The sequence below is a fragment of the Zeus faber genome (assembly GCF_960531495.2).
Source record: "Zeus faber genome assembly, chromosome: 3".
Lineage (NCBI taxonomy): Eukaryota > Metazoa > Chordata > Actinopteri > Zeiformes > Zeidae > Zeus > Zeus faber.
The window spans coordinates 1,807,822-1,825,054 of NC_137190.1; the positions used below are offsets into that span (position 1 = coordinate 1,807,822).

Here is a 17,233-nt window from a genome sequence, read left to right on the forward strand (position 1 = left end):
GGACGCGCTACGAGACGTCGGTGCAGCTCATGTTCAAGTACGAGGCCTTTTGCTTCCCACGCCTCCTTTTAAAGGTTCAATCCGTGAAACGGATCAGAGCGTTGAGCGACGTTTGCCACCCTTGGTGTAGTTCCTACGCCCTCCTTTGGGTGGCGCTGTGTGTCGTTAACCGACCAGCATCGCTGATGGAGCCTTTGAGGCCTTTTCAGTTCGTGACTAAAGAAAAAATATGATGACATCACTTTCAAATGTTGACAAATGGATTTGATGAGACGGAGGTGACTTTCACTTCTCTCTCTCTCTAGAGAACACATCCAGGAGCCGACGGAGGAAGAGATTCTGTGTCAGCTGCACCTCCACCCGCACCTCCACCTGCATTAGCAACACGCACACACGCACACGGACACGCACACACACACGCACACGCACGCACGCACGCACGCACACACACACGCACACACACACGCACACACACGATCCTGGTTCTACTGGAGTTTCTTCGTCCTGATTTTTTAAATTATCACACTTTTGTGAACGTTTCCAGTTTGTCATCCATGATACCACTGGTAAAAACTATTATTTTATTTTAGCGCTGATAATATCGTGTATGTTTTAAAAATATGGCAACAAGAGATAACAAAGTAATGTGACACAAAACAAGGAAAAAATGATTTCTTCCATCTCGATCAATACAAAGCATCCTACAGCTTTGTGTAAATGACATAATTGACTTAATTCCTAAAATCTTCTCTTTTCTGCATCTTTCTGCTTCCTTAGCCTCTCGTCGATTCACTGTCACTTCAAAAACACTCATTGCGACCTTTGACCTGAACCTAATTTTTCAGTATTTTCAAACCGCATCGATTGTCTCAACCAAATGTGATTTTCAGTTTTTCACCTTGACAGATTTGAAGATGTTTGGGGTGTTTTTATGATTACTATAGTGTACATTTTTCCTTTTATTATGTATAATTATTATTCGATGATAGCTGTGGTTGGAACAGTGTCCAGGTCACATTAGGTGGAATGCTCCTTTAACAGGCTGCGGTGAAGCTGCTAAAATGGGATTTTTATTTCAAGGACAAAGGGAAAACCTTTGGTTTGGTCAGGTTTTTATTTTATTTATAATGGTGTTTTTGAATCAAATGGGAAAATGGCATTCTTTGCCTTGTTGTTTTTTTATGGAAAAAGAATTTAAATACATTTTGTAAAAAAAAAAAAGTAAAAATAAACGACTACTTTGGGACATATTTAATGATTCTTTTGTCTTTTAATGAATGTTATGTCATGTTGGAAATGCCTTTGTGAGCACAGTGAGTTTATTTCACACATTCAGTCAGATATATTTATATATATGGAAGATTTTTCTCATTCAATTATCAATTATCATGGCAACAAACTTGATAAAATTGACTTTAATTCATTAAATAAAATATGCAGCGTTTTATAAATATATATATAGTTATTTGTACATGAATATTATATGTATTTTTAGGATGGGAGGACAACGTCTCCACATGGGAATTAATACATTGATCACTTTTTATTTGTTGAATATTTTTTAATGCGCTGCTCCTCATCCAGTCCAGCAGGTGGCGGCGATGCACCAAACCGCCATTAAAAGAGGCGGCGAGGAGGAGACCCGGAAGTGTTTCCCACTGGCCGTGCGTCGCTTTGCGCATGCGTCTTATGGTCTATGTCGCAGCGGCTTCAGTGAAATAAAACAAAACTGATAAAGTACAAAGTACTAACTTCATAAGAAATAACTAATAAATAACTACTAACTGACCCACTACTAACTAACCCACTACTAACCGACCCACTACTAACTAACCAACCAGCTCCAGCAGCTTCCAGACCAGATGAGCGGTGAGTTCAACACGTTTTCCTGCTCAAACAGAAGCTTGAGCTCAGCCGTGTTTGTTTTTAACCTGTTTCATTTGTTATTTTACTTATTTAATGTTATATCAAATATATTAGAATCGGAATTGATATTATTTAATGTTTAATTTATGTTTTAGTGTTTCATTTGTTATTTTACTTATTTAATGTTATATCAAATATATTAGAATCGGAATTGATATCATTTAATGTTTAATTTATATTTTAGTGTTTAATTTGTGATTTAATGTTACATTTATATTTTATGTTGAATTTATATTATTGTCATGTTTAATTTGCTATTTTAGTGTTTGTTATTTTAGTGTTTACTTTGTTATTTTAGTTAGTTTTAGTTAGTTTTTATTCTTTCTGGGTTTAATTTATATTTAATTTACAGATGAAATCCTCCGTTCGTCCATCCCTCCGGATCTGGAGAAGCTCCTGGGCCTCCGGGTGAGCTGGATCCAGGACGATACATCCATTTAATACTAGGATCTGGGATTGTGGTTCTGGTTACAACATTAAACGTTGTTTTCTGACCTTTTATAGACTCTTCTAATCAGTGGTGCTAATATCCACATTACTAGTCGTTGGTCCTCATGAACGCACCTGAAGTAAATCCTCAAATCATCGATACTGAGGCCATCCCTAGCTGACATCAAGCATTTAGACTTTTTATTTGTGATCAAGGTTTTTAAAGCCGCTATGTGTCAGGCTCTCTAGTGTTTACACGGTGAACAAACAACTTAAACTCACAATAGATGTACCTTTCACCCTCCTGAAGAGTATGAGGCTGATGAGCCCAATCGGAACATATTCACTGTTTGTTTTCTCTGTGGTGAGAGAACGATGGGTCAGGATGAACGAGGACTCTGTCCGGGCTTCATACTTCTCTGTTTTACGTATTAAGAAACTGAACCAAACGTTCACAAAAGTAAATAAGATATACAAAGTATTATAATAGCATATTCTGAAACAAAGTTCACTATGTAATGTAAGGAAAAAACACCTGCCTCTCAGTGCTAAGCAAAAAGAAGATAAATTGCAGAATGTATTGCCATTTAAGGTTGTTCACTCACTATTTAAAGCGCAGGTGCAACACTGGAGAGTCCTACACAGTGCTACTTTAAATGCTTTGCTTTCTATTGTAACGGGGACTTGATTCTCTTTTCCCACTTCCAGAGCAAAAGCAAGCAGCAAGCGGAGGTGTTCATGCAGGCCTTCATCGTGAGCAGCATGCCCACGGTGACGGAGGAGTCTCTGGACGTGCTTAAACACAAGGCGCTGATACTGGAGTATGCCAGGTCCAAGGGCACTAAGACCAGAACCAAGAGGGCCAAGGGCCTCAGCGCCAAACTGAGGAGGGAACTCAAGCTGTTCCACATCAAGCCTGAGCAGCAGAGGTGAGGTCTACAGGAACACCGCCTTAAAGGTCACAACTGCTTTTAAATAACAAACCTCCTGTCTTTAGAACATTAAAACACACATTGTCCTCGCCTGGATAAACTTTTTGTTTTATTTTAGAGTCACTGATGCTGACGTGGTCAACTGTTTGGTGTCAAAATCAAACATTGAGAGCTACGTAAAGTATTGATGCTTGATAGTATTGATTATATTCAGTCGGGGTCACAAAAATATTCAGTTTCAATGCCCAGTAGATGTAGCCTGGTTCCAGCAGTCTTTGGTGCGAGGTCTTGACAGCCCCTGGTCTGCTCAAGGTCTGGTTCTCACAAGGCGACAGTGGATGGCTGAGGAACCACAAGCTCATCCGTCTGAGAAACATCCGTTTTGTATTGTATTGGGGCTGAGATAATATATTGTGATTTGGAATTATCTTGTGAATTATTGTGTCTCCACTTAAAGATACAAGCTTTTCCTGCCGCTGCACGACCTGTGGAAGCAGTACATCCTGAGCATTTGCAACGGATTAAAACCTGGAAGGTGGGAGCCCTGACAGTCTGTGGCTTGAGTGCTGTTTCCTTCTTGATGCGTCTCTCATCCGTGCGTCCCCTCGTTCAGCAGCAGTCCGCAGCTCCTTCAGCAGAAGCTCCTGAAAGCAGATCTCCACGGAGCCGTCATCACAGGTACAAGTCCTTCTGCTTCCTACTCAAACCAAACATGTTTCTCAGAGCCACCAAGAAAAAAAACAAAACCCTGGTTTCCTGCGCTGACGTTGGCTTTAGTAAAGACTGCGCGTGTGGAAACCATGAGTTGCGTGTGTGTGGTACTAAACCTACGTCGTGACACTTCATTTATCAACGTTTTGGGCTGTTTCAAAGTTCTCTAGAAATAATAAAAAATGCTTGTGTGGAGAGTTTTCCTGGTGAGAGTTTGGCGGGCGGGGTCGGTGTTTTGCAATGCTCAAGTCTCCGTCCGGTGTTCATCCGGTCGCCGTCCTTTTGGGATCGTACTGGACCCGTTGTACGTGGCTCCCACACGGAAGGACGTGAGATCCAGCGCTTCCACGGCTCCGAAAATATCACTCGGAGAATCTTGACATTTCATTTCCAAAAAGGAAGTGACTTCTGCAGTCTCATGTGATGTCATCAGCTGGGAAACGCCGAGGGTAAAGTGAGAAGATGAATGTCATGGACATTTTATTTTATCGTCATATCAACCTGAATCTCGTTAAAAGATCTCACGTCTCTCTGCTTGTGGCATAATCAGCCTCAGCCTTTGGAAAAATGTATTTTATGTTCCTCATGTTAAAATTGTACATGAAAGTTAAATGCATTAAGAAGCCAAAATATGTTATGTTATGAAACTTGGGTTGATATTTATTCAAAAGTACTTTTTGATTTTTTGTTTTGTTTTGAAGTACCAACCCCTTATAATCGTTTCATGTTTATGTCCTGATTTTACCAACGGTTTAGTTTTGCAGAACGTGTTTGTTTCTCTGTGTTTGATCACATGCTGCTCCGGAACCTTTCCTTTCTTGCTGCAGTCGTTCGGTCCAAGTGTCCGTCGTACGTGGGAACCACAGGGATCCTGCTCCAGGAATTCAAACACGTCTTCAAAATCATCACCACAGACGACAGGCTCAAAGGTCCGGCCACATCCCCATCTCAATCATTTTGATGGCTGTTTTTTTTATTTATACCCGAATGAATGTGGTATTTATTAATAATTACTATTATATGGAACATTGTTATTTCAATTTTTTATCGAATGGTTTTAAAATATTTGAATGTGGTCGTTCAATTTTTGGTTTACTTTTTTATTCCAATTTATTTGTAGTTGTAGTAAATGGTGAGAAAGGAAGATAGTGAGAAATCGATCTTCCTTTCTATACAATTGTGAGAAATCTTTCAAATCTTGGAAAGTTTGACAAGCCAGCGTGTTCACCACAACGAGCTCTGCTTTTTGTTGGAGATTGAACAGGAATTGGTTTTATCTCTTTACCAACTCCACACTGAGAACGACAGGATCCAAAAGAACCCGGAGCTCCAGACTGCCACCATTTAGTCACATTGTGCGAGCGTTTTTGAAGATAGAGCGACAACATTTATACCTAGGAGCGCCAGCACAGCTTGCAAACATGCCGAGGTTTTTTTAATTTTTATTATTTGTTTGTTTTTTCCCTCCTTAAATCAATCATTAAAATTTTAGTAGGGACAATTTGAGTCTGGAGCCCTGTAACCTGCATTGTATTTACTCAGAATCCTTCCTCCCGTCTCTAAAATCCCTCCTTGGTCGTTATTCCACAGTGATCCCCAAGAGGAACAGCGTCTTCTCTGTGGAAATCAACGGCTTCGTCTCTCACATCTACGGCAACAAGTTTGAGTACCGCGCCAGCGAGCGCTCCGCCAAGAAGTTCAAGGCGCAAGGAAGCATGGACTTGTGACGGAGGTCGTGGTTGGAAAAGCCTCCGCCCAAACGGACGCCCCGGTCTCTGGGTGGATGATGACTGGGGACGCCGTGAACCAACTCTGTCCCCGGGCGATCGGACCCCCTGCTGCTCATGTGGACGTTCACAGCTCAACAAAATCTTTGGAACATGAGTCACATGTTAATAACAAGTTTTTTTACCGAAGCGTCGGCGAGTCCAGAGGAGGGGTTTGATGTCTACGCTTCATTTCCTGCTGCACTGGTTACTGACACGCTGCCACGTTTAGTGCCTTGCTCAAGGGCCGCAGCTCCGAAGGGAAGAGAGAAACTTCACAATATGCCTCCACTCTTTAGAAGAAAGTAACATGGGTGGTGCTGTTGGTAGGGTTGAAAGGGCATCTTATGATATATCGTCAGAATAATTCCTGGAGCGTGTCGTGTACTCTAGCGCCCTCTACAGAGCAGAACAAGCATTTCACTTTACGTTCCTCAATAAAGCCGTTCCCTTCTTTTTGTTTTCACTTTATTGTGGCCTAAGAATTCTTGCCATTTGTCTTTTTAATGGTGGAAATCAACTAAGTCAAAGTCATTTCTAAAAGTGACTTTACCAGCGGTTGGTCTCAACATGCGTGAAATACAAGGTTGATTCTACTTTTACTTTCATTACGGTGGATCAGTGGTTAAAGAGTCAGAGCAACAATGTTCTGGGTTTGAAAACTAAGTATGTGAAGAGAAATCACTGTATTTACAGTGTTTTACGCTGCAACATTTACAAAAATGATTAAATAAAAAGCTTAATGTAGAGGGAGGAAGAAATGGATTCATAAAATAACTGCCAAATTTGAAGAATGTCTTTACAACAAGAATTTCCTACAAGAAAAATGTTTTACTAGAAATGTCCTTGCAGAACATGGTTTTCTTAAAATAAGGAAGATGGCTGGAGGTCACTGATTTCACTTCCCCAAAGTTCACTCCCTGAATTAAACAAGAGCTTGTTTTCAAGAAGTTCTTCCTTGTTGAGGTGTTTTGCTTTTGTTACTGGAAACATTTCCGGATTCTAACTCATGCACATTATCTGATGAAGTGAAGCGTGGATTCCTCCCCGTGACAAACGATGCCCAAAACTTTCCACAGTTTCCTCCTTTTCTGTTTCAGCCGGTCCCACAATATTCACCAGTAAGATGATTATTGTTATTATACGATGGGTCTTTCGGCTCTTTGACCAGGGATTCCAAAACTGGGGTCTGGGAAGAAATTGCAGGGGGTCCACAGCCAAATGAGTAATATTATTTTATTTTATTTGGGAATGACTCTACCAGAGCTTAGTCTTCCAAGAGGCCTTTCCAGAAAACCAAAAAATGCAAACCTCTTTGTTACTTAGTTTGCTTGTTAATACTTTTTGCTTTATTCTTTTTTCATCTGTTGATTTCCATTTGTACCTACATTACCTCAACAATGGTAGTGTTGAAATTCCCCGTTTTTCTGATGAAGGCTTAAGTGGGGAATTCTTGGTAGTTCCTTTGCTACGTACCTCTCCCTTTCTTCTTTGTAAAACCTGTTTGCCTCAGACTCTGGAACTTCCCCTTTTCTTGATGTCATCATACATGAAGCAAGACTTGAGCATGAAAAAGCTAAGTCTGCGTTGTGGTGCATACAGACAGAGCATAGAGCGAGACTGAGCAGGACCACATCTATCAGAGAGCTTCCAAAATCTGCATTTGAATTCATCCGCTGGACTGTCTGATTTCCACTCGACCCATTGTCATGGCGAGCAAGATAGCCTTCACCCTGGAGAACCGGGAGCGCATCCAGGCGGTGGAGAGCTTGTTCGGCCCGACGGGGACGGTTCTGGCCATGCCGAGTCGCGTCCTGGTCGGAGAGGGACGACTGATCAAGCAGTGCCGTCGTCGCCCGCAGCCCAAAGCCTTTTTCCTCTTCAACGATGTCCTGGTTTATGGGAGCATCATCGTGCACGGCCGTTGGCTCAAGGGCCAGAAAATCATACCTCTAGGTGAGCAGACCTCAAACAGTTTAAACTGCTTTTTTTTCTACACCTTAGTGCAGGAGCTTATTTATTTTGAAAGTGTTATCTCAGAATTGGTATATTTACCTGTTTTAAGTTGTTGACCATTAAATGGACTGAGTGTGAAACAGTGAGTCTATATTAGAGCTATTATTTCATTAACATTTCATTATTCTTTCCCCAGAACACATCCAGATGGAAGACTTGGAGGACTGTACAATGATGAAGAACCAGTGGCTGATCCGTACGCCACGCAAGTCCTTCTACGTGGCGGCCGCGTCGCTGCAGGAGAAGCGGGCCTGGATGGAGCACATCGAGGACTGCCGCTCCAGCCTGCTCCGGAGCAGCGACTGCAGACCCGGCTCCACCTTCGCCATGGCCTGGATCCCGGACCAGGTCTCCGCCCTTTGCATGCGCTGCACCAGAGTGTTCAGTGTCACCAAGAGACGCCACCACTGCAGGAACTGCGGCTTCCTGGTGTGCGAGCGCTGCTCCAAGGAGCGGGTCCTGCTGCCGCACATCAACCCCACCAAGCCGCTCCGGGTCTGCCGGCTGTGCCAGCAGAACCTCCTCCAGGAGAAAGACAACCACGACGAGGCGCGGCAGAGGGGGGGCAGCATGGAGGACGAGGTGCCCAGCGAGGGAGAGAACGACGGCGACTCCAGCGAGCGCCACACTTCCAAACTGTGGCTGCACTGCCCTGCGGAAACCTGGACCCCATACACCTACCTGAAAACAGCACATTGTGCCAAGAAGAGCACACCTGGATCCTGCATCAAATGAGTCAACTAGATAAAAATAAACTTTAAATCATTTATAAATATTTTTGAATGATTTTAGATTTTAAAACACATAGAACCGAATCTTAAGCTTTATTTCAATCGATATAAGGTTGTTGTTTTTCAAATCATACACCACTTACTGAAATATGTGTGTCATTATTTGATTTACAATCCAAAAAAATATATATGGATGAGGCCAAAATAAAGTGTGGTGCGAGCTGACCTCAGACCCTGACGACAGCTTCTGGATTGTAACTTTAGTTTCACTCAATCTACCAAGAAGCTATGAAACGAAGCTGAAACTGGACAAACCTCCAAGGAGGAAAACAGGAAGGAACGGGACGTTGACATTTTGGAAGCCGCGAAGAGGAACAAGGAACACATTGGATTGTATAAAATGTGAGGGTGCGACTTTAAACACCGCCAACATTCTAACGTGTACATTTAAATGGTGTGTATATATGAGTATATATGATATTTAATGAGGAGGTTTTGTGATCGCTGCTGCGGTGAGTCCAACGTCGTCCTGTAGAACAATGAGCAGGATTATCTGATGTTTACAGGAGGACGGTTGGATTTGTCAATGATCACACATCACAAGTAGTGATGCTGTTTTACCTACTACACCCACCTTCTGAGGGGAATCTAGAAGATGAATAGTAAACCCTCTTTCTTCTATTGTGATTTTAGTGCATTTTCCAGAGTGAAAACAATATTGAGAATAAACAGTTCATGAAAGTTTATCTCGCTGGAATGTTTGTGTGTGTGTGTGTGTCCTCAATAACTAACTATTCATCTTGGCGTCCGACCTGTTTCAGAGACGTGAGTCTGGATGCACATTTCCACAGAGCAACACGGAACAAGGAAATAGTAATAATAAGAAAACAACCTTTATGTGTATAACACCTTTCATACACAGCATTTCACTGAAAGAGCTTTATTCACAGGAGGCAATCAAATAGTAATAGTAAAGAAAAAGGCAAAAATAAATGAATGCGAATGAATAACAAAAAAATGTTGAAAAGGTGAATTTCTGTCACCGTGTCAGAAGCGTTTCCAACCTTTTTTCTTCGACTTCACACCTTTTACAATAAAGTAATCCCACAGCGACACCCCTATCCTGTTACCCACTAAACACCTCAGAAACATGTAGAACCAGGCTTATTATTATCATTATTACTAGTGCAGTGCCCGTTGGGCTGCACTGTTGGGAAGGGGCTGCACTGCAGACCTTAGTGACTCAGTGTCAGAGCCCTGGAGCCCTGCCCGCCCTGCTGCTGCGCACAACTGAGCGACTCGTTGTTGCTTGTAATATGTTTATTCATATTACATGTGTCACGTGTCCAAATTGCACCAAATTGGACACTGCACATACTTGGATTACCCAGCAAAACACCTACCAAGTGTGAAGGAGATTGGATTCCTTCCTTTATACTAAGATTATTATTAATATTATGACCTAGACTAGCAAGCAATTTGTTTGTTGCAAACAAATCTTTTCAATGACCAGGTAGTGAGTGGACAAGAGTGGTCCAGAGAGTGGACTCACAAACTGAAAATAATAACTGAGGACGAATCCTTTTTCACGGCACACCAGCAACACAGCTTTGAACTGCTAAAAACAAACATGCATAACTGCACTTTTTGCTGTGGCCCACTGGTCTGGAGATGCAGACCCGCAACGATGGGTTTCCAGCGGGAGTCGGGGGCCACTTGGTATAAGTCCAAGAAATAAAAAAGTCTAGTCACTTGGACTGATCTATAATTTACACTTTTCATTCCACTTAAATGAATGTGTTTTGACAGAATGGAATGATTCTGACTCTGCCTCCTGTCTATCCTCCCTCGCTCACAGAAAGACCAAAATCACACTACAAACAACAAAAACAACGCTTTGAGTGACTTTCTCTTTCTATCCTAAAAAAGAGTTGAACCTTTCATCACTACTAACAGTCAATACTTTCAGAGTGAAACTTGTTCTGCTAAAACTGATGAAGTAGATTAGTGCAGCCTTGCAATTTTGATCTTGCAACGCAAGAGCTCGGTTTCATTGGACATCTTTGAAGGGCAGTTTGAGAAACGTTCACAGCTCTCACAGCACGCTGGTGTGGCACCTTGGTTGAAACACATTTCTAGGTTTCTAGGTTACTTCTTGAACGTCATGTGACCTCAGGTTCCATTCATAACTTTGCAGCATTCGGTGTTGTTCTTCTCCTTTTTAAAACGAGGTTGAAATGTGAAACCTCCGTGTTCCGACTGAAACTCTTCCAAATATGACCACATGAGGGTGGAGGGAGGGCAGGCTCTAACATAACATGATCAGACGTGGTGTCTGACGGCGTCACACACACAAACACGGCGGTTTATTAACAAAGAGTCTTTTAAAAAAAAGAGGAAGGAAACGCACGGCGACCTTATTGCAATCTGTCCATCATCACTGTGGTCAGAACCTTCCTCTTCTCAGGAAACCTTCACTTCATCATCAGTTTGCATGTTCTCCCCGTGCTCACATGGGGTTTCCTCCACCTCACGTCAGTAAGGACCCCCACCCAAAAACATGCACCCATCATGGTCTGACCTGGCTGTGGCCTCGGAGGAAGGACAAGCCAGGATGGTTAGACGCAGAGGAACCATTTCACCGGCACCATCCAAAGCATGTGCATGTGTGTGTGTGTGTGTGCATGTACATGTGTTGTAGTGTGGTGTGATGTGTGACGATTAAAGATTGTTCTTCTTCTTCTTCTTCTTCTTCTTCTTCAATGGTGTCTCAGACGTCAGCCTCAGGTCGCATCAACTCCTGTATTTCTGTAGCATTAAAAAGGACATCACAGGCTTCCCCCCTTCCCCTGGTCTGAACCCCGCCAGGCATCCCAACACTCAGAGAAACACCGGGGGAGGAAGGAACCTTGAGAAGCTTAACTTGGGTTGTACTTCACACTGTCCTGCGACCAGCAGCACCGCGCGGGCACTGGAGGAATAACTGATGCTGTTGGGCCGTTTCAGGTTAATATGACAAGTGGAAATGAGTAAACTTAAATGGTTTATTTCAGTTTGATAGAAAAATAAGACTAGATCAATATACATTTTTGGAATACAAATAAGTCAATTTAAAAAATGCATTTACAAATTGAGTAGATCTGAAGCTCCAGAAAGTCCATGACGCCCTTTGAAAATCCTGCTGAAATGCACCGAAGTAAAACTGCAACAGGAGCAGGTACATAAATGCAAAAAACAAGAAAATAAAAGAATGTGCTTGGAACAGTTTATGAAGGGTGATGAAGCTCTTTTCTGGAAATCTGACTTTCTTAATGCCAAAACAACCAAAACACCCAGAGGATGCAAAGCTCAGTCTCCAGAAGAAATGAGATGAGTGTGTTTAGACATTACTATGAGAACTGATCATACACTTCACAAGGCTTTAAAGAGGAAAGTCCCACCGGAGCAGAAAGAACAGCGATGGAAAGACCACATCAGTTTAAAATCTAGAAAACATCTCAAATGGTTTGGCAATAACATCCCATAATGAACCCGAGAGACAGGTTTTAAGGCAGAGCTGTGCGGGAAAGAACAAAATAATAATAATAATAATAATAATAATAATAATAACCCTGTAATGCAGATGATGATTGGAGGATTAGCTGTAGATTAGATGATTGTTTTCTTGCTTTTATTTTCAAAGAAGGATATTTTAATCATTTCAAATTCCAGCAATTCCTTTATTACTGTATTATTGATGTGAACTACATGTTGGTTTGATTAAATAATATGCACAAAGTTATAAACAACAACAAATTTCAGCCGGCTCATTTTTGACCAGACAGGTGCATTTGAGGGTCTAAACTGGAACTGTTCCTTCCCTCTGTGGTTTCATCAGTGAGCAGTGAAAGTCACCTCAGAGGACCCTGAAGCCTCTGGACACCTGGAGTCCTGGAACCCTGGAGACCTGGAGTCCTGGAACCCTGGAGCTTGAGTCCAGAAGCGTCCAGAACAGCACTGCGGCCCACATCTCACACGTTGTTCTGAAGAAAGTTTCAAATGAGCCACTGAACAAACGTTTAAATCCGTCCTCAAGACACAGACGGTCACATCGGTTCATGGGAAGCAGCGACTGGACGACTGGAGTCAGTCGCTGTAGCGCACGTTGGCCCCCAGCTCCTTGGTGGCGTAGCTCAGCAGGGCCGCCACCACCTGCTGCTGCAGCGTGGCGCTGCCCATCACCAGCGCCACCATCTGGGCCACGTCGGTCCAGCTCAGGCCGTCCAGGATCGCCACCACGTCGGCGTAGAGCTTCTGCTTCTGGGACGGGGGCAGCTCCATCAGGATCTCGGGGAGAGGGACGAACCTGCCGCTGGTCACCCAGGAACCCATCAAGCCACCAACAGCGCCACCTAGAGGAGAGCCAGGTCTATGTCTTTCTGGGGCTCCAACACGGTGCACTCCTGTCATTTCAATTCCTGAATTGATTTAAAAATTGTGATGTGGATACTTTGTTTGGAAGTTGTGCAACCGCTTTACATCTAAGTTAAATACCAACATAGTCACAAATTAATTGAAATCTAAAATGTTTTGTATTAGACTGAAACTGTGAAAACCTTTTGTAATGCATGTCAGACGGTTGACTGAAAAGTTGGCAGCAATTCTCAGGGTTTCCCAACCTTTTTATTATCACGGACCAGACCGCACCAAATGTTCATGGACCGTGAGGGGGGGTGACAGAGTCTCCCTGTATGTACGGAGGAAAATATTTTTTTTTTAAATAAATAGATAACTAAATAAATAAATAATTAAAGCAAAGGCTAAACAGGGCACCCCCGCCCGACTTCTCACAGCCCGGTGGCAAATGCCCCGCGGCCTGGCACCGGTCCGCGGCCCAGTGGTTGGGAGAATCGTATCATGAGGCTTGAATTATTATTGAACCAAATCCTTTCCTTCAACCTCAGGAAAACAAAACCACCTCCTTCAATCGCCGTCTGTCGCCATCTCCCTAAAAACATCTTACCATCCAAAAACCAGACATTCCAAAAAAGGTTGCTCTGAGTAGGTTTCTGCCTAAAGTCTCACCGACAGCGATTCCCATGGGTCCCAGCATCAGCCCCCCCAGGAAGGCCGTGCCCCCCGCCACCATCGCCCCCTTGGCCGAGTGCTTCAACGCCACCTTGATCTCCCTGTGGGCCGAGATGTCACAGCACAGACGCATCACGTCGTCCATACGAGGAGCCATCGCTGCAGGGGAGAGAGGAGCGGTCACACCTGGAGCCTGTTGCCAAAATCAGCAGCACAGGACGCTCTCGTGTACAACACAACAGTGACAAGCGTAGTAGTACAGCAGACTTCAGTGCTTTACATGAAATAAAAGACATGAAATAAATAATACATATTAAAAAAAACAAAAAAAACAGATGAAGACAAAGTCAAATTGTAAAAGCACAAAAATAAAAAGGTCAAAGTGCAGTTTATACACTGAACCTGGATTTAAAAGCAGCAAAGTGCTGCTTTGTTCCTACTTTGTATTACTGAGTGTATTACTTTGATCGTTTTAAAGTGTCACGTTTCTTTCCACACGGATCCACGTGTTACTGGTTTACATCTCACACCAACCTGAATAACTTGTTTTGCTCCGTATTTAGAACGGCAAGTGGAACTTGTTGACAGATGAATGGTAATCCTAAAAAAAAAAAGACAGGTTATGAAAAGACACGGATAGGCAGGCGTGGCAGAGTTTATTATTAGAGTTCATGAGAGGAGTTAAGTCTCCCTCTCTCTCGACTCTGTTAGTGAACAAAGTGTGTTTGTTGTATTGTCTGCAACTGTGAACTAGAGAAAATGTTAAAATAAAGATGCTTAAAAATCAAAAAAATCTCTCTCTCTCTCTCTCTCTCTGACAGAATATTAGAAACACCTTTAAATATAATGCAGCTCAGTACAGCACCACCGCCATCTATGACCTCGATGCTAAAACATAACTGAATTAACACCTCTTCTTTGACAGCAACCCTGAACATTATAGGCAACATGACACAAAATTGATGGCAGAGCTGGTGTATTGGATTACATTAGATTGCACAGGTGTACACAATAAAGTGCACACTGTGTGTATACAGTAATAAGTATATATATATACTTATTACTGTATAAAGAACATTCCAGGTTTCTCAATAGATCACACACACACACATGTGCGCACACACACACACACACACACGCACACACGTGCGCGCGCGCACACACACACACACACACACACACACACACACACACACACACACACACACACACACACACACACACACACACACACACACACCATCTGTGCAATAGGACTATTATTATTATTATTACCACTGATTGTATGTACTCTTTTTAAAAATATATATCTATTGCTTCTCAATATACCCTTTATTGTTTTTACACGTTTTTTTGCTACTATACCTTGTTGCTTTTTATTTTCCTTTTTTTTACAATTCTATGTATCGGACTCTCCCAGCCATTTACATGAGTGTACTTGTACAACCGGAGTGACAATACATTTCTTAAATCTGCATTGGCACCTGTCAAGGGGTGGGATATTAGACAGCAAGTGAACAGACAGTTCAAGTTGAAATGTTAGAAGCAGGAAAATGGGCGTGGTAAGGATCTGAGCCACTTTGACAAGGAGCACATTGTGATGCTGGACGACTGGGTCAGAGCATCTCCACAAGCACAGGTCTTGTGGCTGTTCCCGCTGTGCAGTGGTTACTACCAAAAGTGTCCAAGGAAGGACGACCACTGAACCGGCCACAGGGTCACGGGGCCCAAGGCTCATTGATGCACGTGGGGAGTGAAGTCTAGCCCCTTTGGTTTGAATCTCGCAAAAGAGCTATTGTAGCTGTAGCACAAATTGGTGAAAAAGTGAATGGTGCTATGATAGAAAGGTGTCACACACAGGTGCATGGCAGCTTGCTGAGTATGGGAGCAATCACAGTGTCCATGCTGACCCCTGTCCACCACCCAAAGCACCTACAATGGACATGTGAGCGTCACAACTGGACCATGGAGCAGTGGAAGAAGGTGGAGGCCTGACCACCTCTTCTTCGACATCATGCGAATGAATGGGTGCGTGTGCATTGTTTACCTGGAGAGAAATGGCACCATGATGCATTATGGGAAGATGGCAAGCAGTCTGGGCAACATTTTTCTGGCATTCATGTGGAAGTTACTTTGACATGTACCACAGACCTACACATTGTCAGAGCTGTTTTGGCAGCACAGGGGGACCTACACAATATAAGGAAGCTTGTTTTAATGTTGTGGCTGTGCATATGTTTAGATCAGAAATGTGAAGAAGAATCTTTAATCCTCACACCACACTACAACACATGCATACACACACACGCACATGCTTTTGGATGGTATCCGGTGAAATGTGGCCTCTGCATTGAACCATCCTGGCTTGTCCTTCCTCCAGGGGGCAGTCAGGAGCCGGGGGCAGCATTCAACCACACCCGGGGACCTGATTACATATGTCCATCGCTGGTCAGATGATGATGTTATGCATGTTATGGGTGGGGGTCCTTACTGATGTTACATGGAGGAAACCCAATGTGAGCACAGGGGGAACATGCAAGCTCCACACAGAAAGGCTCCTAATTGGGAGATAACCTGCCAGAGCACCCCAGGCGGGAATCGAACCCAGGACCTTCTTGCTGTGAGGCAAGTACAATGCACTGTGCCACCGTGCCACGCTATACTACACTATACTCTATATATACTTTATACACTATATATCGAACCCAGGACCTTCTTGCTGTGAGGCCGCAGTACAATGCCACCGTGCCACACAATGTGGAGTCTGATGCAGAGGAACATGACTCAATTTGACCAAAGAGATATATGGATCAATACAATCAGACAAAATGTTTGTTGAAATGTATACCTCATGAATTCAAACGAATGCATTTTAATGCCTAATGTCAGTAAAACTGAAGACATGTGGAGGACATGCAGCCACTCGGAGCTCATTGCTTTAGTTGCAGCGCCATCTCCCGGTGAGTCACATTAAAACGCAATGAATCAAAAGTGAAAGCAACACCACACCTTCTTATACTGTGTGTAATACTATGTATTACTGTTTTTTACTACTTTGTGTTACTGCGTGTATTACCTTGAGTATTTCTACGTTTTATACGTGTTTCATAAAACCTGCAAACTTTACACCAAACAGCTGGAAGACAAAATAACTAAATGCTGTGACGTAATACTCGATATTGAAGTCATAAACATAACATTTAAAGTGAAGGATTGAAACGTCCCCTGAAACACAGCATCTGTTGAAAACAAGCGACACTTTGGATCAATTCAAGTTTAACCACTGATCCAGACCCTGATCCAGACCCTGATCCAGACCCTGATCCAGACTCTGATCCAGACCCTGATCCAGACCCTGATCCAGACCCTGATCCAGACTCTGATCCAGACCCTGATCCAGACCCTGATCCAGACTCTGATCCAGACCCTGATCCAGACTCTGATCCAGACTCTGATCCAGACCCTGATCCAGACCCTGATCCAGACCCTGATCCAGACCCTGATCCAGACTCTGATCCAGACCCTGATCCAGACTCTGATCCAGACTCTGATCCAGACCCTGATCCAGACCCTGATCCAGACCCTGATCCAGACCCTGATCCAGACCCTGATCCAGACCCTGATCCAGACTCACCTTCAGTTTCTGTCGTTTCGG

General features: G+C 43.2%; 4 protein-coding genes across 5 annotated transcripts in view; 3 read left to right on the top strand and 1 right to left on the bottom strand.

The window, feature by feature from the left end:
- The window catches only part of tpcn2 (two pore segment channel 2), a 32,493-nt gene extending 31,243 nt beyond the window's left edge, over positions 1–1,250 (top strand). Inside the window, exons 24-25 of the mRNA XM_079997900.1 lie at positions 1–37; positions 306–1,250. The exon at positions 1–37 is cut by the window's left edge and continues 55 nt beyond it. Coding sequence (XP_079854026.1) covers positions 1–37; positions 306–381 — 113 coding nt within the window. The 3' untranslated portion in view covers positions 382–1,250. The remainder of the gene's footprint in view (positions 38–305) is intronic.
- A 435-nt stretch (positions 1,251–1,685) lies between these two features.
- On the top strand, positions 1,686–6,235 carry pop4 (POP4 homolog, ribonuclease P/MRP subunit). 2 transcript variants are annotated; one of them, XM_079998206.1, is made up of 7 exons: positions 1,686–1,869; positions 2,279–2,334; positions 3,064–3,284; positions 3,745–3,822; positions 3,901–3,965; positions 4,826–4,927; positions 5,589–6,235. In XM_079998206.1, exons 1-7 carry the CDS (start codon positions 1,863–1,865, stop codon positions 5,723–5,725), a joined length of 666 nt encoding a protein of 221 aa, XP_079854332.1. In that variant the 5' UTR covers positions 1,686–1,862; the 3' UTR covers positions 5,726–6,235. The 2 variants fall into 2 exon arrangements, with proteins under 2 accessions (XP_079854332.1, XP_079854333.1); XM_079998207.1 differs by having other exon boundaries at positions 3,904–3,965.
- Positions 6,236–7,377: 1,142 nt separating this feature from the next.
- Positions 7,378–9,255, top strand: plekhf1 (pleckstrin homology domain containing, family F (with FYVE domain) member 1). Its single transcript, XM_079998078.1, has 2 exons — positions 7,378–7,720; positions 7,917–9,255. Exons 1-2 carry the CDS (start codon positions 7,474–7,476, stop codon positions 8,513–8,515), a joined length of 846 nt encoding a protein of 281 aa, XP_079854204.1. The 5' UTR covers positions 7,378–7,473; the 3' UTR covers positions 8,516–9,255.
- Positions 9,256–11,559: 2,304 nt separating this feature from the next.
- LOC307228086 (protein C19orf12 homolog) lies at positions 11,560–17,233 on the bottom strand. The gene is made up of 4 exons (XM_079997605.1): positions 17,213–17,233; positions 14,113–14,179; positions 13,576–13,737; positions 11,560–12,902 (listed from the first exon to the last, which is right to left on the bottom strand). The coding sequence occupies exons 3-4, from the start codon at positions 13,733–13,735 to the stop codon at positions 12,637–12,639; spliced, it is 426 nt and encodes a 141-aa protein (XP_079853731.1). The 5' UTR covers positions 13,736–13,737; positions 14,113–14,179; positions 17,213–17,233; the 3' UTR covers positions 11,560–12,636.

What these genes read in the sequence shown, in the direction of transcription:
- plekhf1 (XM_079998078.1), top strand. Translation starts at nt 7,474, where the DNA reads ATGGCGAGCAAGATAGCCTTCACCCTGGAGAACCGGGAGCGCATCCAG. An exon ending in CCAGAAAATCATACCTCTAG is followed by an intron (nt 7,721 to 7,916) that starts GTGAGCAGACCT and finishes TTCTTTCCCCAG; the next exon opens with AACACATCCAGATGGAAGAC.
- pop4 (XM_079998206.1), top strand. An exon ending in ATCAAGCCTGAGCAGCAGAG is followed by an intron (nt 3,285 to 3,744) that starts GTGAGGTCTACA and finishes CTCCACTTAAAG; the next exon opens with ATACAAGCTTTTCCTGCCGC. An exon ending in CACAGACGACAGGCTCAAAG is followed by an intron (nt 4,928 to 5,588) that starts GTCCGGCCACAT and finishes GTTATTCCACAG; the next exon opens with TGATCCCCAAGAGGAACAGC.
- LOC307228086 (XM_079997605.1), bottom strand. Translation starts at nt 13,735, where the DNA reads ATGGCTCCTCGTATGGACGACGTGATGCGTCTGTGCTGTGACATCTCG. An exon ending in ACCCATGGGAATCGCTGTCG is followed by an intron (nt 12,903 to 13,575) that starts GTGAGACTTTAG and finishes GCTCTCCTCTAG; the next exon opens with GTGGCGCTGTTGGTGGCTTG.